At 46.5% G+C, this 22,437-nt stretch overlaps 1 protein-coding gene across 1 annotated transcript in view; it reads left to right on the top strand.

Annotated features, from left to right (window-relative positions):
- The window catches only part of RHEB (Ras homolog, mTORC1 binding), a 37,590-nt gene extending 21,300 nt beyond the window's left edge, over positions 1–16,290 (top strand). Inside the window, exons 4-8 of the mRNA XM_060247999.1 lie at positions 1,717–1,799; positions 8,053–8,109; positions 8,222–8,269; positions 11,567–11,648; positions 15,778–16,290. Coding sequence (XP_060103982.1) covers positions 1,717–1,799; positions 8,053–8,109; positions 8,222–8,269; positions 11,567–11,648; positions 15,778–15,870 — 363 coding nt within the window. The 3' untranslated portion in view covers positions 15,871–16,290. The remainder of the gene's footprint in view (positions 1–1,716; positions 1,800–8,052; positions 8,110–8,221; positions 8,270–11,566; positions 11,649–15,777) is intronic.
- Positions 16,291–22,437: the final 6,147 nt, after the last annotated feature.

The raw sequence follows: 22,437 nt of genomic DNA, 5'->3' as shown, positions 1-22,437 counted from the left end.
AGTGACATGTAAGCAAACTCTTTTGATAGAATTTTAAATGTGAGAGCACAGAACGTGCTGTGAAACTTGAAGACTTGCGTTGCCCATTCAAGAAGTTCCATCTGGCTTTACACAGCTTTGGCATCTGCTCCAACGGCAGTGCGTCCTTAAAAACAGCAGTGCCCATGAGCAGTGGTGAGAGATGGGATGGCTAGTGCTGAGATCTGTGGTTAGTGTGTCAAGGGCTGAGCGTGTGTGTGTTTGAGAATGAGAATGTTTCATTCCCTGGGCCTTACGGTCTAAAAGATTTGCAATCCCATTGTATTTAAATAAGCAGATCGCTTTCTACTCTTCAGTGGACATTATAATAGCAATCAAGTTAAATCAGGGAATCGTATTGCTTAGCATCACCCTCTAAAAGTAGTAGACTCCATGCTAGCCACAATAATAGCCCAGTAGGGGCACCCACGGACAATGCAGAGTTCTTTACAGATAAATTAATGAGAAGGGGGCCTTGTGAGAAGGGGTTGGGCCACGTGGGGTTTTGGGCATTGCTGTCCATTTCCGTCTGGGCCTGGATGACCGCTCCTTCCCTCTTGCCCCTTTCAGCCCCAGAGCGAGCAAGGGCCTGCTTCTTCAGTCAGAGTGTTCCCTGCTGCATGGTCGAATGTGAGGTGTGAAGGACCAGTGCAGAATGAACAAACAAGACTAGTGTATTAAATGAATACTGTTAAAGCAGCTGAAGTCGGAAAACAGTTCAGCCACCCGAGCAGATCCAACACATGTATTCTGCAAACACAACGAGGCAAAACCCCCATGGAAAGAAAACTTCCCTAATGCAGCCCTCTTGACTAGATTCCTTCCACTGTTTTAATACCTGATACCCCCTCAAGTCAGACTTACCCGACTTGGGGTGAAGGATCAGCTTCCTCCGAAAGCAATCTCACTGTGTTCCCACTCTCAGAGTTCTCCCTCCCCTGCAACAATAGGCTTCCCTGTTCCTTTCATTTCCACCAGGCCTCATCCCAGGCATAGAGGGTATCTGGGAAATGTAGGCCCAGGCGGAAATGGACAGCAGTGCCCAAGGCCTGTGTGTGTGCAGAAGGCTGTCTTGAGGTCCATAGGCTGCTCTGCTCAGCCTGAGGCTGAGGATCATGACTGAGACAGGCTTTTAACTATCCTGATAAAGCTGAATATGCTTCAGGGGCAAGAAATGTGAATGTGTATTTGAGACTGTAAAAGGCAGTGAGGGAAAAACCAGCTTGCTGAAACTTCTTGGCTCTTATAGAATAGAGGAGGAGATGGGGCAGATTTCCAAACTGATTCAGACGGTGCCAGTAATTTTTCCAGTTGGTGCCATGTGGACTAGCAGCAAGGAAGCCTGGGTTAACAGTTAATGGTTTACATTATCGACTTAAAATTGTTTTGTAAATATACAGTGCATGAAGTTTATCACGTAATTGAAATAATGTGTTTTCCTGTTAGATGCCTTGCATGTTCTCCGGAGTCATTTCTGCTTTGGGCCTCTGTGTAGGGATAGTAATACTTCAGTTATGTAAGGAATTCCCTGGAATGCAGGACATAAAAAAGAGAAGTGTCAGGGCAGGCAGATACAGGCACAGCTTTTCAATGCTGTAAGGATTAAATGTGGTTAATCTTAACCCAGTTCTTCAGAATCATAATCAGTAAGTTTGTGTTCCTTCAGAACAATTAAAGCGCCACTTTATCTTCCCACAGGATGAATACTCAATATTTCCTCAGACCTACTCCATAGACATTAATGGTTACATTCTTGTCTACTCAGTCACATCAATAAAAAGGTAAGCCGTGCCTCCTACTTCTGCTATGTTTAGGCTCGCCCAGACTTCAGTCTTACTGCAGTTACGTTGAAGATGGGAGACAATAGATACCCGGGTCAGCTTGAGGCTGTGAGAAGATTTACATCCAAGAACTACATAGAATTCCATTTCACCTGTGGAGTTCATCTTGCCTGCCGTACTTTTTTCTGGCATTTTGGGAATCAGGAAACTTTCTGAAGCACAGTACCCAGTTGGGGGTTGAAAACGCTGTCGAGTCAAAGTTGACTTTGGGCAGCCCCGTGGGGTTTTCAAGGCATATCCAGTGTGCATCCTGCCCTGAATTGCTAATGCAATAGCCCCCTGCATTCTGGCCGTTAGCCACGCCTCTGTTTCTGAAGCGCGGAACGTTCATGCAGTCACATTACCTCGAACCACGCGCCCGTCAAGAGTGTCAAAACTGAGGACCGAGAGTGCAATAAGGGTGAACCTGGCCCTTTTCTGCTCCTGGAAAAGAAACACTGGCAGCATTTCAAGAAAGATACTGATTGATTGATTGATTACCTAAGGCCTGTTACAGCGGGCACGGGAGGCTGGTGTTGGGAGGATGGGGTCTCTTGCCTCTCACTTGCCTCCTCATGCGCAGCTGACTTGTGGTGTTACTTGCCTGTGTAAAGTGAGAGCCTTGATCTGTCTGCATTGCACCATTTAGGACTCCTGACAGAGATCCCCTTACTAGGGGGCAAGTTCTGTGGCCAGGCTGGGACAGGGCAGCAGAGGCCAAGAGCTTAATAAGGAGGCAGACCTTGGCTCCTGAGCTAATACTGAGGCATTCTCGTGCCTCGGAAATTTCCATTGCTCCAGCTCCACTGTCTGCAATAAGGGGCTCAATTAACACTTTCTTGTGTGTGTGTGTGTGTGTGTGTGTGTTTGTATGCGTCTATTCGTTCGTGCTCTGCTGCAGGGCGGGTAGGAAATCATTTGCTTTTGCAAAAGGCAGTTTAAAAATAGGATTCTTGTTGAGGAAACTTGCAAAACTTGTTTGCAGTCTAATAAAAAAAAATTGCTGCTACCGTTAAAATGCTTCAGAGTTTAATATGCTGACAGCGTTGAGGCACAGACCATCCTTTTAGAAGAAACATTTCTTTGGACTCCCCCTGCCCCCCCACCCCCGCGAAAGTTGTCCACGCTCCCGTTTTGTAATAAAGCCACAAACCTTGGTGAACGTCAAGGGCAGTGCCCGTGACTTCAGGAGATTAACATAATTACCGTCTCCTAATTCCACAACAATAGGCTCTTCATCCGTCTCCCTGGCTGGAGCTTCACCTTTCACCTACTAGACGCAAAGTAGCCTTCTGGGCTTTGTGTACCTGACCCATGACTTAAGCAGCGCTAAGGCGGTGTCTGCACATTACAAAGTCCTCGGATTTGTCAGAGAGCAGGACAAAGACTTTGCGGCACCTGTGCAAAGGGAGTTTTATGCCAGCTTTTGTCTGTTTGCAACTACAGCACAGAGGGGAAAGTGGCCGGCATCTCTCTTCCCCCCCCCCTTATGTTTACATGTCCTCAGGCCACCCCATAGAGCTGCTCTTGGCTGTGTTGTAAAACTCAAGCTGCTTAACTGGTTACCCGTAAATTTCACAATGGAGTCAACAGCGGCTTCATGGGGGGGGCGTGCAGGTGCAGGAACAGCAGGAAGGGGGGAGCTGAGGCCATTTTTCCCCGTGTGCTTTGGTTGTAAACAGAGCCAGAGTCCAGCTGGGAGACCTAAAACTCCCGTTTCACCTACGATGCAAAGTCCTTGTGGTGCTTCCCAGCAAACATAAGGGCTTTAATTTGTAGAGAGATCCCGAATGCATGAGTGAGCCTGTCCCTGCTTCGTGTGGGCTTCCCCACAGTTGCCTGACTTGCCCCCTTGTTCCATACTCAGTTGTCAATCAATCACGGACTTCTGGTTGCATTTCTGAGTCTAAAATAGATCAGGAAACTTATGAAGGAGATAGTCTAAATGCATTGTACAACGCGGCCTAATCGGTTGACTTGAATGTAGATGTGCAATGTAGATCTCCGTACCAGAATTTTTAAATGAGACTTTAGGGACCTTTCTCTGATATCTAAAACCAGGAGGTGTAAAGTGTAGTAGCTGTTGTTTCCTCATTGCGGGGTGGGGTATGCTGTTCTAAGCTCACCTGAATTTTCTTTTTATGGTGGGTTTTCTTTCTGACAGATATTAAGACTTCCTCCAGTTTTGTGTTTCATGGTTGCTTGCTAGAGAACAGGGTCAAAAGAATGGTGGATGTGCTTCTAGAGCTTTTCTGCACATGCATGAGGCCTTTGGTACTTGTTTTCGATAGCAAACCCCTCATGCTGGATTGGATGCAACTCCAGAGGTTTCCCCAGTCTTCAGAAGTAGCTGGAGGGAGACACATGAGAGACGCTGTGTTGGGAAGAGATGCCTGGTGTTCCCATGGTGGTCCCCATATAGCTCTTTGATCCCCCCCCCCCTTTAAGTAACTATCCCCATACCAAGAATGATGTTCCCTCTAAGCCGGGGTTCCCCAACCCCTGGTCCGTGGCCTGGCCTGTTAGCAACCGGGCTGTGAGTTATATAATTATTTAATTATATATTACAATGTAGTGGTAGTAATAATAATACTACATTGGATTTATATCCTGCCCTCCACTCCAAATCTCAGAGTGGCTCACAGTCTCCTTTATCTTCCTCCCCCACAAAAGACACCCCCTGAGGTAGGTGGGGCTGAGAGAGCTCTCCCAGAAGCTGCCCTTTCAAGGACAGCTCTGCGAGAGCTATGACTGACCCAAGGCCATGCCAGCAGGTGCAAGTGGAGGAGTGGGAAATCAAACCTGGTTCTCCCAGATAAGAGTGCGCATTTCACCACCCACCAAAATAAAGTGCACAATTGTATCATCACAAAACCATCGCCCTTAGTCCTTGGAAAAATTGTCTTCCACAAAACTGGCCCCTTGTGCAAAAAAGATTGGGGACTACTGCTCTAAACTGTGGAGTCCTGTGAGCAAAAATGGTACTTTGTGAGCTACTGGCATTAAAGTTGTGAGCTACTGCATCATTAGTTTGCTCTGGGGCCATTTTTCCTGAGCTAAGGCAAAAATGTGTGAGCCAGAGGCTAAAAAACAGTGAGCTAGCTCACGTTAACTCAGCTTAGAAGGAATACTGACCAAGAACAAATAATAGCACAGGCTCAACTTTCATCACCTTCGTAAATTTCTGGTGGTTATTAAGCTCCATGAACTGCATTTCACTTCAGAATAATGAAAGAAAATGGACCTTCTGACATTCCATCTTCTTCTGACATCGCTGTTGTCTTGAAGGCAGTTCTTTGAGCTTGTTCCACTCAAGAACTCTTCATGATCTCATTTTGCCTTTTCCTTTCTGTATGTAAAGTTGTTTCATGCGTGCGAAAATGGTGTGAGCGCCACTGCCGATCCTAAAAGCCTTGCCCGTGGGGTGTGCAGGGGCGGGATGTAACTCCTGTTAAAGACATAGTCCTTGAGGTTTCCACTGAGGTGGGAGGCAAAGGAAAGGGTAATCATTTCGTTAAGCTTGAGGTGTCACAAATCCAGTTGTGCGAGGTACTTTTTTAAAAGACGCAGACAAATTGGAATGTCTTCGGAGGCGGAGAGTGAGAACGGTTAAGGCTCTGGGAGAAAACTCTGATTGGGAAAGCCTTGAAGGCCCAGGTTATTTGTTCTCTTCTGTTCCAGAAGGCAGGTTTAGATCTACTGAGCTCAAAAAAATGAAAATAAAGTTCAATGGAGCATTAGGAGAAACTCCCTAACTTGTAAGAGCAACTCCCCAGTTATCCAGAATGGGGCTCCCCTTCCCTGGAGGTCTTCAAGCAGAGGCTGGGCAACCATCTATCTGGAGCTCTCATGCTTTGGACTATGCATGCAGCTACGGCCAGTGTGTCCATTAGGCAGCTGTCTGGAGCGTGCCCCATGGGGGGAGGACACCAGTTTCGGCCCTCTCTCCCACCTCACTCCTGGCAAGGGAAATTTATGAGCTTGGCGGTGGCGGCACAGTTCGCACAGCGTGCCCTGACAGCCATAGCTCCGCCTCCCGCAGCACAGGAGGTGGAGCTACAGCAGTTGCGGCAGGCCACACTGCAAATCGTGCTGCTGCCGGCCGAGCTCACCATGAGGGGAGGAGGAGTGCACCAGGCAGAGGCAAGGAGGGGTGCTGGGGTGCCGCCTTGTGCCAGCACTCTAGCCCCGGTGCTGCATGCAGCAGGGGCTACAACCACATGACCTGTAAGGTCCCTTCAAGCTATGTGATTCTGTGGAGACTGCAGTGTGGTTGGGCTGAGAGCCAGTTTGGTGTAGTGGTTAAGTGTGCGGACTCTTATCTGGGAGAACCAGGTTTGATTCCCCACTCCTCCTCTTGCACCTACTGGAATGGCCTTGCGTCAGCCATAGCTCTGGCAGAGGTTGTCCTTGAAAGGGCAGCTGCTGTGAGAGCCCTCTCCAGCCCCACCCACCTCACAGGGTGTTTGTTGTGGTGGGAGGAAGGTATAGGGGATTGGAAGCTGCTCTGAGTCTCTGATTCAGAAAGAAGGGCGGGTATAAATCTGCAATTCTTCTGGCACTGTGCCCTTCATTGCTGGTGTGTGTTCAGATGGTGGAAGAGAGTTTGGGGGGGGGGGGTCTGCAATGCACGTGTATGAGGAAAGAGGATCTATGCCAGCACTGGCTCACTGACGGGAAGCAGCGAAGCACAGAGAATGCAAGACCCAGGCAGAGTGTTAGAGCCGTCCTGCTTTTGTCTGTTTATGTTTCTGTGCTGAAAATGGAAGTCCTGACCCCTGTGACCTGATTGACTAGCTGTAATGCAGCTTCTGTCCCGTGTGTCCAAGGTCATGCTCTGGTAGAACCTTCTCCTGTTGTAGTCACATTGCGCTTGTGCAACTTGCATTCATTTCAGTGAGGCTTGCACAAGGGAATTTCCCAGAGGATTGCGTAACAAGTCTACGTTGTACGTAACTGAGTTGGAAGCTTTTGGGCCTGTGACAGTATGTTGCTTTTGAAACGGCTACCGTACCCTAGAATTCTGATTGGTTATTAAGTCCCACAACTAAATATTTCTATCTTATAACCTTATTGTTTAAAAAAAAAATCACAAACCACCCTAGCTGAGCCTTCTCTGGTCATGTACAGATTTCTGTTTCTTGTTTGCTCTTATTCATTTATGTGTATATCCCACCCTTCCTGATGGTTCTTGGTGGCCTTACAGTATGTAATTAAACCAATGAAATCACAAATCCTTCCCAGTCTAATAATAATAAAACAATTTCCCTTAATCTAAAAAGGTAAAAGGTAGTCCCCTGTGCAAGCACCAGTTGTTTCCGACTCTGGGGTGACGTCGCATCACGACGTTTTCACGGCAGACTTTTTAACGGGGTGGTTTGCCGTTGCTTTCCCCAGTCATCTACACTTTCCGCCCAGCAAGCTGGGTACTCATTTGACTGACCTCGGAAGGATGGAAGGCTGGGTCGACCTTGAGCCGGCTATCGGAACCCAGCTTCCGCCAGGATTAAACACAGGTCGTGAGCAGAGAGTTCGGCCTGCAGTACTGCAGCTTTACCACTCTGCGCCCGTAATCTACCCTCCCTTAAAAGCTCTGGTGAATGAAGCAGCCCTATAACACCACCTTAAAAGTTTCCAAGGACAAAGCACACCTCCTTGCAGAACAGAAGCAGGGTCCATCTATTCCAGCGTCCTGTTTGCTTACGGGGGCCAACTTGAAGGCCCAAAAGCAGGGATACAACAGCTAAACGCTTCTGCTGCCGGTATGCTCACAAGTGCTGTTGCTGTCTGTTAGTGAGATGCCACTGTGTGGTGAGTATGGAGGTTCCCTTTAGTGGCCATGGCTGATTAGCTGTTTGTCAGTGGGCTGATTCTCCCTGAATGTGTCTGATCCATTTTTTAAAATCACCTGTGCGTGTGGCCATCAGCACCTCCAGCCACAGAGTGTTCCACAAAGTTAGCTGTATTGTGTAACCAGGTAGTTTTTTATCTGGAACGTGCCACCCTTTTGTGTAAACATGAAGGACTACAACTGACCCTGAGTTTTCAGTTAGGGAAGTGTCCTTATCTGGGGAGTGGGGAAACAAAGGGTAAGTGACAAAGTTTGCTGGCAGCTCTGATCTTGTAGAATTATTTGTGAGCTGGGTAAAAAAAAAAGTGTTAGAAGGTAACAGCATTGGAGGGCATGTGTGATGTCATCCTTTTGTTTTTACAGTTTTGAAGTGATTAAAGTTATCCATGGCAAGTTATTGGATATGGTGGGGAAAGTGCAGTAAGTAGTAACACTCTCATTTCATTCCATGTTTCATTTTGCTGTCGAGTTAACTCCTTACAATGTTGGCATTTGTTATGGAACGTTTGTATTTTTTTTTTTTATTTCGCAGGATCCCCATTATGTTGGTGGGAAATAAAAAAGACCTGCACATGGAACGGTATGGAATGTTTTCCCTTAAAATGCTTAGGACACTCTTGATAAGACCAAAAAAAAATAAGCATAATTATCAAGGGAAGGTTGGCACATCTGCGTCTGCGAGTTTGGTGTGAAAGCCAGTTTGGTGTAGTGGCTAAGTGCACGGACTCTTATCTGGAAGAAACTGGGTTTGGTTCCCCACTCTTCCACATGCAGCTGCTGGAATGACCTTCGGTCAGTCAGCTCTCTCAGAGCTGTTCTGCTCAGGAGCAGTTTTTGTCAGAGTTCTTAGCCCCACCTACCTCACAGGATGTCTGTTGTGGGAAGGGGAAGGTGATTGTAAGCCGCTCAGAGACTTCTTCAGGTGGTGAAGGGCAGGATTATAAATCCAATTTCTCCTTCCCCTCTATTCTCCTTTTTTCATCTTTACCTCAGATTTTTCTGTTATTTATTTTTATTATATTTATAGCCTATCCTCCCCTGTTGGGCTCAGAGCCGCTCACAACAGATCAAGATACATGATATTAAAATAAATTACAATACAAGCATTAAAATTCATTATATACATACAGTACATTTACAGTTTTGGTCCTAATTTTGGGAGCTTGCCTTTTCAAAACTCCCATTTTTGGCCCTCTTGTTGCATATGCTTAGAAATTCAATTGTGGTGAGGTTGGAACATTCACATCTGTTGGCCTGCAGTCAAGTACACTCCAGTCACCTTCGGAGACCCTGCTTCGGTTGCCCCTGTATTTGAAGGGTCTTTTGGGTCGTGGCACCAATACTTTGGAACCTCCCTGGGAAATTCATCTGTCTCTCTTTATTGGTGTCTTTCGCCAACAAGTCTGGTATCCCCCAACAATGGCTACTGGCTCCCCCTTATAGTGTTTTTAATTGAACCATTTTATAACTTTATCCGTATTTTTAATTGCTTGGATGTTTTGATTATTTTTTAATATTCGCTGCTTTGTGGACACTGACCATGTGGGAAAGCGGCATAAAGATGTTTTTAAGTATTGCACAGAGCCACTTATCCTGCCCTTCATCCAAGGAATCTAGCCATCTTCGAATGGTTGCTCTGTTCCATTCTTGTAACAGTCATGTGAGATAATTTAGCCCATGAGGTAGCGACTATTCCAAAATGCTCCACTGAATTTCATGAGCCCAAGTGGGGAGCTGAGTCCAGGTCTTCCCAGTTGAAGTTACTTTCTCCACTACACCACGGTGGCTGCCTGTCCCTGTTGTTGCCTTCAGGTGTCATCTAATAGCATGGGACTTCTGAAGCATGAAGGAATCAAGGTCTTAAGCACCCTTCCTAACCATTAGGAGCAATCCTCTCTGTTCTTCTTTACCCAGCTTTTTCCTGAAGTCCAACAGCTAATCTCCTTACCTCATTTTTTAAAAAGGAATTTGGGGTGTAGTTTGTACTCAGTTGCTTTTTTTGATCAAAGAGAAATAAACATGGAGGTTCTGCAGAACTTCACTCCGTAGATGCTCGGAGACAGTCAGTGTCTTCCCAAACCTTCCTGTCTTCCTGCTAGAGCACTACCCTGTGGTGTGTAACAAAGAACCAAGTGCAAGGGTTGAAGGTGCGGAAGAAGAAGACCATTGCAGATTTGTACTCCGCCCTTCTCTCTGAATCAGACTCAGAGCAGCTTACAATCTCCTATATCTTCTCCCCCCTCAAAAGACACCCCATGAGGTGGGTGGGGCTGAGAGAGCTCTCCCAGAAGCTACCCTTTCGAGGACAATGCCTACGAGAGCCATGACTGACCCAAGTGCATTCCAGCAGCTGCAAGTGGAGGAGTGGGTTCTCCCAGATAAGAGTCCGCACACTTAACCACTACACCAAACTGGCTCTCAGGAGTGTGCATGGATATCCCTTCAAAGTGGAATCACAGAAATCTGTCTTTAAAAAGGAGAAAAAGAAGAATCCATGGCTATGTCTGCAAAAGTGAATTTTGGGGAAAAAAACATTCCACTTCCATAACAACATTACTTTCTGGCTCCCCCTATAGCTTCCTTACTAAAACCATTTTTAAAATTGGACCTCCCCACCCTCCGTAGCCACTAGTTGCTTGTTGGGTAACTAAACATTTACGACTGTTTTGGATTTCCCCAGAATATCAAGCTAAAAGCTAAGAACACATCAGTTGATTTTTGTATTTGCATAGTCAAGTATCATAACTGAGTAAGGCTTCTCTGTTGCAGTAGTAATACATTGATGTTTTTAAATGTTTGACTGTTTAGCAAAATTGGATCCAACTGCCAGCCTCAAAACTGAGCTCCAGTTTTCATTCGTTCCCCATTTGTCTTGGAGTAAGCCCATCTGCCTTCAACTAATTCTTTCACATTCTGAGGCTAATTTAGCTCTTCTGATTTTGTACTCTTTCTTCCCCCTTAGTACCTGCCCTTTCCCCTTTTTTTAGGCCCTCCTGCCTCCTTTCATGGGCACTTATCCCCAAAACTATTAGTTGCCTGAGCTCTCTGATTTGTCCTGGTTCTGCAGAGGAAGCTGGGAGAAGATTTCTGGTTGGCAGATGTGCAGCCTGTGATCCTGTTTTCACATTCTAAGGGCACTTCAGGAATCTTTCTTGCACTTTTAAAAAAAGAATCTCAGGATTCTGGCCAATTTCTTTGCAACTGACATGCCCCTGGTTGCCTCTTTATGCTGGTAGCTACTAAAATGATAAAATAAGGCACTTTTAAAAAATGTTAATTTGAGTCATGCTTGACCAGCGCAAGAAAACACTGAATCCTCTACCATTTCCTTAACTGGTTAAAAAAGTCATTTGTTTACACGTAAAGTGAAACACAAAACTGTGACAGTGGACAAAAGTAACTTGATTGTTACAAGAAATTATCCAAATAACGGGGCGAGGGGTGGGGAGGAGATCAACTAAGCTATACTTTCTGGTCTTCAAATAGGCACTTTTATCTAGCCGTTATTCCAAATGGCTGAACCTAGAATGATATACAGAGTGTAAGCAGAGATTATATGTATATTGTCGGTCCCAAACAGATGAGGTCTACATTGGAGCTCTTACCACTACTGCCATGTACCCAAATAAGGCTTCCTTCACATATCTTCTAACAGTGTATCAGACCCCCGTCTCTCAGACTAGGCTTCTCTCTCAAATGAAAATGAGCAGCTGCACAGCCTCCCCAGTGAAACCTTGTTAATGCAAAAATTACCACAGTTTTGCATGTTAAGCAACCTGATATGCTCTGAGCTGTTAGATGGTTGGACAGTCCATCAGCTCTTGTGTCTTCCCGCTTTACTCAATCACACTATGTTTCGGATTCCTCTCCCCTCCAGGGTGATCAGCTATGAAGAAGGGAAAGCTTTAGCGGAGTCCTGGAATGCAGCTTTCTTGGAATCGTCTGCTAAAGAAAATCAGGTAACAAATGGACTTCGAGTCATGCCGCCAAAATGGCACAGAGCTCTCTGAGTAACCTACTAAATAAATCTCACCGGGGGGGGGGGGGGGGTCTTGCAGCCCTTTGATTGCCACTTGATATTAAGAGCACTGATTATATCTCCATGCAGTGGAAACCTCAGACGCTTGGGCTGTTGTGTAACTACTTCAGACCCTGGGAGGTAGGGATTGGTAGTGCATGATTGGTATTGCGTTTGGACCCAGTGAGGAAGGGTGTGTGTGTGTTGGGGTGCAGGGTAATCACATGCCTCCTCTCCCGCCCCCTCCCCTTGCTAGTGCTGGGCCAATTTTACCTAGTGATAAAATTCTTGGTGCCAATCAGAGGCAGTCTTCAGTGGAGCTTTTAGTGTGACTGCATTTCTCCAAATACGTTTGAGCTTTCAGTAGCATGTTGGACCCTTGTTCTCAGGCTCATTTGAGCTTTCTGACGCAAAACAAGGACTCTGCAGTCTTAAAAGGATGAAAGCTGTAGCCTTAAAATACTAGCGGTTTAGGCTTGTTTTAAATTTTGGCATAAATAATTTAAAACGGAGGCAAAGTTCCCCTGCTTGACAGCAGCGCAAAGGGATATCTGGATGGTTCACGATTTATGTTCCTCAAAGTAGGAAGAGGCCTGCAGTGTGGGCTTTTGGCGGAAAAGATGGCCTCTGCTCCCTTGGGAAAGTGCTGCAGCCCTTGCCTTTACCTTGGGGGGTTGCATCCGGGCTTTGCCTGCCGTTTGCTGCATAGAAGGGGGACCTCGGGAGAAAAAGATGCTGATGAGGTGTCAGCCCCGTTCAGGGCTGTGCTCCAATTTAATTTGCAACTGAAATATATCGGGTTAATTAGCCACTTAGAAATTATTGTGCTTGGTAAACTGCTTTGCAGCGACAAATGCCTTTTGATTTGATTCGCTTTTGAACGGCTCATGAGGTACAGTACACATCTGGAATTTAACAAGGCGCTGTTCAGTGAATTGCCCTTTTAAGATGCTCAGGGGACTGTTTTGAGTCCAGTGGAACAGATCTGGAAGCAAGCCCAGCTTGGAATGGCACCTCGTCGGGAAATAACTCTTGCTAAAGCGAACACGGAGAAACAGACATTGGGTTCTCCAGCGCGCCAGCTTTCAAACACTGGGGCTGGCTTTCCATGCTAATGACTCGGTCCCGTCTCATTACGAAAGCTGAAAGCCAGTGTTTCCTCATTGCTGGTTGAGTGAGCTTTCCACATGACTGTTCCATCTATGATGGAAAATCTTCACAAGTTTCAACGCAAGCGGCTCTGGGAGAGAGAGAAAACTGGAGGGCTGTGCTAGCGAGGAGGAAAAACCAGAGCAGAGACGACATCAAGAGGTGCTAAGATACACATCTACTGGAATAAGCAGCTTGAAGTCTAGAGCAGGGGTGTCGAACTCACTTGTCATGAGGGCCAGAGCTGACCTAAATGAGACCTCGTTGGGCCGGGCCGTGTGTGCGATAAAATGTAATGCCAGGCAGCGGAGACACAAACTTTTCAAAGAACACAAACACAGTTAAAGATTTTTTTTTTAATTTACCAGTCTCTGATAACTGAAGGAAGCAAGAAAGAGGAAAAAGGAAGCAGATTTGCTTGCGGACCTGAGAGGAGCCCTCCGGGGACCTGATTCGATCCCTAAGCTGCATGTTTGACCCCCTGGCCTAGAGTGTATTGACATCCCTGGCCCAGAGCCAGTGGTTACGTATGTGGACTCTTATCTGGAAGAACCGGGTTCGATTCCCCACTCCTCCATTTGCAGCTGCTGGAATGGCCTTGGGTCAGCCATAGTGGTTAAGCGTGCGGACTCTTAATCTGGAAGAACCGGGTTCGATTCCCCACTCCCATAGCTATCGCAGGAGTTGTTCTTGAAAGGGCAGATTCTGTGAGCGCTCTCTCAGCCCCACCCACCTCACAGGGTGTCTGTTGTGTGAGGTGGGGGGGATATAGGAGATTGTAAGCTGCTCTGAGTCTCTGATTCAGAGAGAAGGGCGGGGTATAAATCTGCAGTCGTCGTCTTCTTCAAATGCAGTCTTCAGGGGTAGTGGTGCTTCTTTCTGCTAACTCGTCTAAAATATACTTGAGCCTCAACAGGCTTTGGTCTCTGTCTCCTGCTTTTGTGTCTTCTGAGTTGTCCGGTTGGGACTTTTCAAAAAAAGATCCCAAGCAAGATGGGCCACTATTGGGGGGCTGGGGGGGGGGTTAATGCCCTGCCTTTCCATATGTTTAGGGTGGCTTCCAATTTTTAAAAAAACTCTAAATCAAGAGCACAAAAAGCAATGAAACAGCGTGGAACAATAGTAAAACGAAGCACTTAGCCAATCCGGCAAGACCAGATCAAAGAGGGGTGTCTTATATTTGTGAAATTTTTAAACATATACTATTCTGGTGCTCTCTGGGGAAATAACAGAGCTTTCATTGGAACAAAGCAAGACTGTCCCATGCTGGCTTATTGCCAATGCTAACAAAATGTCCATTCAGATGTCTGTCCTAGCCATGATGCACAAACTTGGCTTGTCCCCAGGCCACATGCACCTCACTCCTCCCACCTCTCCCGGAGAGTGACACCTGAAAACGGATTCTGGTTAACAGTGACCCATGAACGGAGGTGTGCGAGCTGGCCAGGGTTTTTGTCCCAGTAGCTGGGATTTTATGACAGGATTTAATTCCAGTTTAGCATTCTGAGCTGCTGACACTGGGAGATTTTCTCCACATTGCTGTAGTTCCAGCTGCAAATGTTTCTGCGCCCTCAGAGCTTCCGCACGGAAGTTTCGACCTCACACTGTCCTTGTTCCAGCTCTCCGCAGTTGCTATACCCGCCATTACCAGAAGACGTTTTCAAAAAAAATTTCAACTGCTGTAGTGCTATAACACTCTGTTGCAGCAGCGCACTAGTTCCAAGCTTTTTTCCCCTTTCTTTTTGTTGGAGGAGCTACAAGGAGAAATGCATAGCCAGTACTCCTCCTCTTACCGCTCAAAGGGCTAGAGACTTAGCTTTTAAAAAATGAAAATTGGGAACTGGTATGCTGTTCTGATAGCTCATTATGTGTTAATGCTATAGCGCAGGGGTGGCCAACGGTAGCTCTCCAGATGTTTTTTGCCTACAGCTGCCATCAGCCCCAGCCATTGGCCATGCTGGCTGGGGCTGATGGGAGCTGTAGGCAAAAAAAATCTGGAGAGCTACCGTTGGCCAACCCTGCTATAGCGGTATAGCCATAACTAATGTCAGGGCCAGCTCGCCCACTTGGCAAACTAGGCGGTTGCCTGGGGGCAGGACAGGGGTGCCAAATTCGGCCTTCCCCCCTCCCCCTAGGCAAATGCCTAGTTTGCCCGCTCCCCAGCCTTCTCCCTCCCTTCCCCACCCCAGGTCTATTTCAGTGCCTGGAACTGCAGTCAGGCCACACTCCCGGGCTACCTAAAGGCTGCCCTCCCTCACCGATCTGCTGATTGGCGGGTAAAACCGCAGGGGGTGCTCACTCTCCCTGCCGGTGAAGGACTACAAAGCCTGAAAGGGCAGCTGCAGCACTTCCTCCTCCCTTCATGGCAGGGAGGGGGGGGGATGCAAGTCTGCCATGGGTGCCATGCACCCTCGGGCCAGTGCTGACTAACATGGAGGAATCGGGGGAAATGTGCACCTTCCCATCCACATGGCATCTAAACACTCTGACTGTCGTCTTCCCAAGAAGATGACATCCAGCCAAGTTTGGGTAACATCACAGGAAAGCAGGGGTGGGGGGGGGACAGAAATGCTACAGAATTTATTTATTTTCCTTAATTTAAATTATTGCAACCTTAACACTCATGTTCTGGTGTCCCTACAGCAGTGTGAGGAAAAGGAAACGGCTTGTTGAGCATTTTTGAAAGTGCATCCTGAACTTAGAAGGTGGTGTGTGTGTTTTTTGGTGGGGGCGGGGAGTAATTTTTCTCTTAAGCTGTCTGATTTAACAAACATAGCAAGCATCGATTACTAGGAAATACAGCTAGTGCCTCACTGGCGTCTGACACATGCGCCCAAGATGATTGCAGCAGCCGCTGCCACTTCACTTCATCCGAGAAGCTCCTCCAGAGTTCTCAACTGCTCCTTTTTCTTTTCTTCCAGACGGCTGTGGACGTTTTCAGGAGGATAATTTTGGAGGCAGAAAAAATAGACGGGGCATCTTCACAAGGGAAGTCTTCGTGCTCAGTGATGTGATTGCGCAGCGGCAGCCGAACTCTGGGGAAATAATGTCCTTCGGCCTCCAAAAGCAAAACTGCCCCCACTCCCTTTCACAGCAAACCTCCGCTTCTCTCTCTTCTGTTTAACCTGAACAATATACAGCCGGTTGGAGACTTCCCCTTCAGATTATGTTTAAACTCTGACTCCTCTGCAAACAAAAAAAAACAAAAGGCTTCACTTCCATTTTCAAATTTTAAGCAATCATATTTTCAATTTATATATTGTATTTCTTAATATTATGACCAAGAATTTTACTGGCATTAATTTTTTCAGTGTAGTTTGGTTAGAATAATCATCCAGATGATGCATATTGTTACACTACTATTTACTAGGCTTGAATATCAGTGTTTCTTTGTGTTAAATGTATACTTGTAAATAAAATAGCTGCAAACCTTAGTGCTCACTTTTCTTACCCAAAGGTCTGCGGAGTAACATGGATGGCATGGTCTTGCAACTTTGCAGAAATACATAAATACACAAGTGTTCTCCTGAATTACTCTTGTTAGAGGGGGATGCAAAAAAGGAACAAGAGAAGCCTCCTAGTGCCTTTCATTGGGACCAGCAGGAATGAAGGCTGTTCTTGTGGATTTTGCTTTGGAACAGCTCAGGTTGCCTGCAATCCCTTAAGAGGAAGGAGAGTCTGCTATAGCAAGGGCGGCCAACGGTCGCTCTCCAAATGTGTTTTTTGCCTACAGCTCCCATCAGCCCCACCATTGGCCATGCTGGCTGGGGCTGATGGGAGTTGTAGGCAAAAAAACACATGGAGAGCGACCGTTGGCCACCCCTGTGCTATAGTAATGAACCTTCAGTTTCCTGCATCTTGTCAAGGAAGACCTCCCTGTACAGGGAACTTAACATTTAAGCTGTTGTCATTTGTAAACTGAAGATTTAAAAAGAAATCATCAGTTCACATAGCCCTATTCTGGTAACTAACGCTTTTCTGCAGTACAAAAAGTGTTCCTATGCTGCAAGGCACCTTGTGGCATGGGAGAGGCCCATTGTTGGTGAAACAAGATATGTGTGGTCCAATGTAGCCAGCTCATGAATTTGCTTTCCTCCTCTGCCTGGCCAGGCCTTTTTTTGTAGCAGGAACTCCTTTTGCATATTAGACCACACCCCCTCTGATGTAGCCAATCCTCCAAGAGCTCACAGGGCTCTTAGTACAGGGCCTACTCTAAGCTCCAGGGGGATTGGCTACATCAGGTGTGTATGGAATTCTTGTGGAACTCAGCAGGAAATCCTTTGCGTATTAGGCCACACCTCCCTGATGCAGCCAATCCTCTAAGAGCTTACAGGGTCTACTGTAAGCTGCAGGAGGATTGGCTACATCAGGGGTGTATGGAATTCCTGTGGAACTCAGCAGGAAATCCTTTGCATATTAGGCCACACCTCCCTGATGCAGCCAGTCCTCCAAGAGCTTACAGGGCCTACTGTAAGCTGCAGGAGGATTGGCTACATCAGGGGTGTATGGAATTCCTGTGGAACTCAGGAGGAAATCCTTTGCACATTAAGCCGCACCTCCCTGATGCAGCCAATCCTCCAAGAGCTTACAGGGTCTACTGTAAGCTGCAGGAGGATTGGCTACATCAGGGGTGTATGGAATTCCTGTGGAACTCAGCAGGAAATCCTTTGCATATTAGGCCACACCTCCCTGATGCAGCCAATCCTCCAAGAGCTTACAGGGCCTACTGTAAGCTGCAGGAGGATTGGCTACATCAGGGGTGTATGGAATTCCTGTGGAACTCAGGAGGAAATCCTTTGCATATTAGGCCGCACCTCCCTGATGCAGCCAATCCTCCAAGAGCTTACAAGGCTCTTTTTACAGGGCCTACTGTAAGCTGCAGGAGGATTGGCTATATCAGGGGTGTGTGGCCTAATATGCAACGGAGTTCCTGCTACAGAAAAAGCCCTGCTCATGGCTATGCAGTTGCTACTGTTAGCCTTCATAGCTTGTTGCCAGGGGTGGACCTTTTTTGGTTGTGGAATAACACAATTCATAAACTGGATTAACATCTCTGGTATCCCACCCAAGTCTATAGATGACCTTGGATCAGTTGCTGGCTCTAGAGTCTACTAAGCAATCCACTGGAGGAAGTGTTACAGTAATGTGAACATACAAACCTAACGTAGTCTCTGTATATTGTGTAATCTTCATGTTTGAGAGGCTGTTTTTAGATTAAGATATAAATCAGATTCAGATTTCTGGAAAAAACTACAGGTTTGCTCTTCCCACGTGCCTGTGTTCTGATATGCGCTTCCCTGCGTGATTTGGAGGCTCTAAATTTGTGTTCTGCTGAAAAGTTTGCTTTTTTTTTTTTGTAATGGAGTTTCCTTGCTTTCCTTTCCTCTTTATAACTGTTTTGCTCATCTTACGCATCGAAGGCCTGTGGAAGAGTTTCCACAACACCGAACAAAAATTCTAACAGCCGGCCTCGGCACAAAAATGCATTGGGGTCGTCAAAGAATTGGGATTCCAGTTCCGATTCCTGCTCGGATAACTTCTGTTGACCCGTTGCAGCCTTTATTTCCTCCCGCTTTCCACTTTGCCAGGAGCAGGGCATCTGGAACAAGACGGATTTCACCCAGGGCCCGATCCCAGCATTCAGAGCTGGACTTCAAGCCTGCTCTTGCCGCCGTCTCCACCCTCCCCTTGGAGGCTTGGTGCCTCTCGCTGTCCCAGTTTCCCTGTCTGCAAAAAAGGATGATCATCATTAGCTGTGTCCCCAGGGAAGATGCAAAGATTAATTAGCTCTGGCTCGGGAGTGCTCTGCGTGTATGAAATATTCCTTCTAATAAATTGTGTGGCGGTGCAAAAATAGCACACACGAAACCATCTGATCTCTTTCCACGCTGCATGTTTTATAGCCATGAATCCCAAACAGCCTTTGAGTGACAATAGAGTAGGGTGTATGCGAGGAATGTGAGAGCCAGTGTGGTGCAATGGCTAGAGGCGAGCCAGATTGGAATCATTCTGCCATACAAGTTTTTGGGTTGACCTTGGGTCAGTCACAGCTTTGGCCTAAAATACCTTATAGCGGCACTTTTTTTGTAGCAGGAAGTCCTTTGCATGTTAAGCCACACGCCCCTGGTGTAGCCAATCCTCCCAAGAGCTTACAAGGCTTTTATTACAGGGCCTACTGTGAGCTCCAGGAGGATTGGCTACAAAAGGAGTTCCCGCTACAAAAGAAGCCCTGCCTTATAGGGTTATGAGGATACAACAGAGAAGAGGAGGATGGTGCCAGCTGCTTTCTGTCCACATTGGGGAGAAAGGTGAGGCACAACTGAATTAAATAACATGGATGCTATTCGAGTGATCTTTTGTTTGGCTGAGGAACAATGTTCGAAGAGCCAGACTTGCTTGGAGAAGCCAGTGTCTTTCCAGCATTGCATGCAGAGCTGTCTAGGGATGATCCAGAGGTGAAAGCAGGGCCAGCAAGAAGGCTCCTGAAAGCGGGTCACCAATGGGGGTGTGCAAAAATAAACAGTATTTTGGGGGTTTGGCTGTGTTTGAACACCAGGGTTTTCCTGTATCCCCAAGTACAAATAACCGGTGGTGTTCAGATTTTGGATTTTTTTGGCTCCTATACCCTATGGAACCCTTATAGCCAGTAGTCCCCATAGGGTATAATGGGGAATCAAGCCGTATCCAGGGCTCTGCAGGGGAGGGTTTAGGTAGATGCACCAAATTTGCAGCATAGTATCAAAAAGATTAAGAGCCCCATGGTGCAGAGTGGTAAGGCTGCAGTGCCGCAGTCCGAGCTCTCTGCTCGTGACCCGAGTTCGATCCCGGCAGAAGCTGGGTTCAGGTAGCCGCCTCAAGGTTGACTCAGCCTTCCATCCTTCTGAGGTCGGTAAAATGAGTACCCAGCTTGCTGGGGGGTAAAGTGTAGATGACTGGGGAAGGCAACGGCAAACCACCCTGTAAAAAGTCTGCCGTGAAAACGTCATGATGCGACATCACCCCAGAGTCGGAAACGACTGGTGCTTGCACAGGGGACTACCCTTACCTTTTTTTTTATCATAAAGATTGGACCAGGGGTCCAATTCTACGGGTCTCCCTCCTCCATTGGTTTCAATGGGAAAAATCATTTAAAGGGCTCACGGTCCCTTTAAACGCCTCCAAATGGTAAGTTTACTTGAGAGATGCTTAAAGGGACTGAGCCCTTTAAATGCCCCTTAACTGGCTATCTTGCAGTCCTGAAAAATAATGGAGTGTTTTCAGAACTTTTGGGGCTCAGTCATTTCAGATATCGGAATTCACCCAGATGCAAGAACAGGTGGAAACTAGCTGAGTGATCAGGTGATGTGCCTGCATAAATAAAATATACTGGTGTGGCGCTACCTGTTTTCTGGACTGAACGTCCTCACCTTTGTGTGTTATCCATGAAAGGCAGGGATGATTAACCTGCTTGCACACCATTTGGGTCTTCTAATGACTCTAATTTGTTAAAATTGTTTAGGAAGATTCAAGCTTCCTAAAATTCAGCAACGTTGATTCTCATTGATATATAGAATGGAGTTCCCAGGACCTGCTGGAACCCTGCTGGAAGTTAGCATCTGCTTCAGGCCTGGATACAGAGTCAATTAACAATGTCTCAGTATTCAAAAAAAGGAAGAAGACGACTGCAGATTTATACCCTGCCGTTCTCTCTGGATCAGAGACTCAGAGCAGCTTACAATCTATATCTTCTCCCCCAGCAACAGACACCCTGTGAGGTGGGTGGGGCTGAGAGGACTCTCACAGCAGCTGCCCTTTCAAGGACAACTATGAGAACTAAGACTGATCCAAGGCCGTTCCAGCAGCTGTAAGTGGAGGAGTGGGGAATCAAACCCGGTTCTCCCAGATAAAGAGTCCACACACTTAACCACTACACCAAACTGGCTCTCAGTATTTGATATTTAGAACTTTGCTGACTAAGATACACTTTTTAACAAGAAGAGGCTGTGAGAGAGAGAACAATTCTGAAAGGATGGAAAGTCTAAAGCGATGGTTGCATCGTTTGGGAACCCTTCGTCCAGTTTGGGGAAATTTATTCCTGATTTGCAGATCAGAGCGAAAGGCTCTTTCGCTTTTTTCTAATTCTGTAGCCTTTGATTGGATGTTCTTTTGTGTACTTGGAGATAATAATCATACACCCAAATGAGATCTTAGAATGGTGGCTGGAAATAAGATGGTCTGAGGAGGCAACATTTCAAAAATAAACACCCTTGAGTTGTGCTGTCTGTGGTGTGGGCCACGAATGAGAAGATGTTCCCTGAGAACATGAGAATCTGGCAGGCTTGGAGAAGGAAAGGCAAATGAGTGGCTAGCAAAATGTGATTGAGCAGGGATGGCCAAACTTGCTTAATGTAAGAGCCACATAGAACAAGTGTCAGATGTTTGAGAGCTGCAAGACATGAATGTCAGATGTTTGAGAGCTGCAAGAAAGGAAGGAAGGAAGGAAAACATGGGGAGGGGAGAGGTGGAAAGAAAGCAACTTTTAACTTTAAATGCATGCTGCCAGCTGGCTTGGCTTGGAGAAGTGATTTAAAGAAATGTCTTCTCCAAGCCAGCCAGTGGGGGCTTCAAGAGCCACGCAATATGTGTGAAAGAGCCACATGGGGCTCTTAAGCCACAGCTTGGCCACTCCTGTGATAGAGCATCTTCTAATTCATTGAAATTTATACTACGGATATTGAGGTCCCCAAAAGATCAGCTTTCCATTGGTGGTATAACACACCCCCATAAATAATAGAACCTCAGTGCATTTTGGAACTCCATAAAGGAGTTCAATAAACACATGGACAGATTGACTGTATTAGCTATTGTGGTTCTTCCAAGACCCAGGAAGGGAAACTTCTGAATTGCCAGAGTCTCGGAGGGAGGGTGGCTGCCTTCATGCCATTCCTGTGGACTTCCCGGAAGAATCTGGCTGACCACTGTTTGTCACAGGATGGACCTTTGGCCTTAGCAGCAGGACCCATCTCATGTTCTGAAGTCTTAATTTTCCCCACAAAAATGATGTATAAGATATGCAAACGTGAGCATTTTTAAGAAGCCTTTGGGGGTCACCATTGGTCCGTCCAGCTCAAGAATACTTCTCTAACCTTTAGCCAGATGTATTCTCCATAAACATGTTTAATTTTTTTTAATTGACTGCTCTGGAGGTTGTACTGTATGCAGGACTTTTTTGGTAGAAAAAGCCCAGCAGGAGCTCATTTGCATATTAGGCCACACCCCCTGACATCACCATTGTTTTGCACAGTGCTTATTTTGTAGAAAATTACCCCCCAAGTAACCAAAACATGAGATGGAAATTCCAATCGTAGGCTGTTTGCCTTGAAACGAAAAAATTACATTAACTTACAGTCGCGCCTGTGGTTATTTATACAGCAGGGCAATGTGATTTCATTAAAATAGACAAGAATAGGTTTCCAGCGACATGGCTGTGTCTTCATGGGTGAACTAAGGTAAACTGCTCCAGAAATTCCTGTAATTCCACACCACCACCATTCCCCCCCCCCCCCAATTTTTTGTAAGAATTTGGGATGCAGGCTACAAAC

The sequence above is a fragment of the Heteronotia binoei genome, chromosome 10, assembly GCF_032191835.1.
Source record: "Heteronotia binoei isolate CCM8104 ecotype False Entrance Well chromosome 10, APGP_CSIRO_Hbin_v1, whole genome shotgun sequence".
In the NCBI taxonomy this organism is placed as follows: domain Eukaryota; kingdom Metazoa; phylum Chordata; class Lepidosauria; order Squamata; family Gekkonidae; genus Heteronotia; species Heteronotia binoei.
The sequence above is the reverse complement of the archived record's forward strand: the minus strand, read 5'-3'. Positions and strand labels throughout refer to the sequence as shown.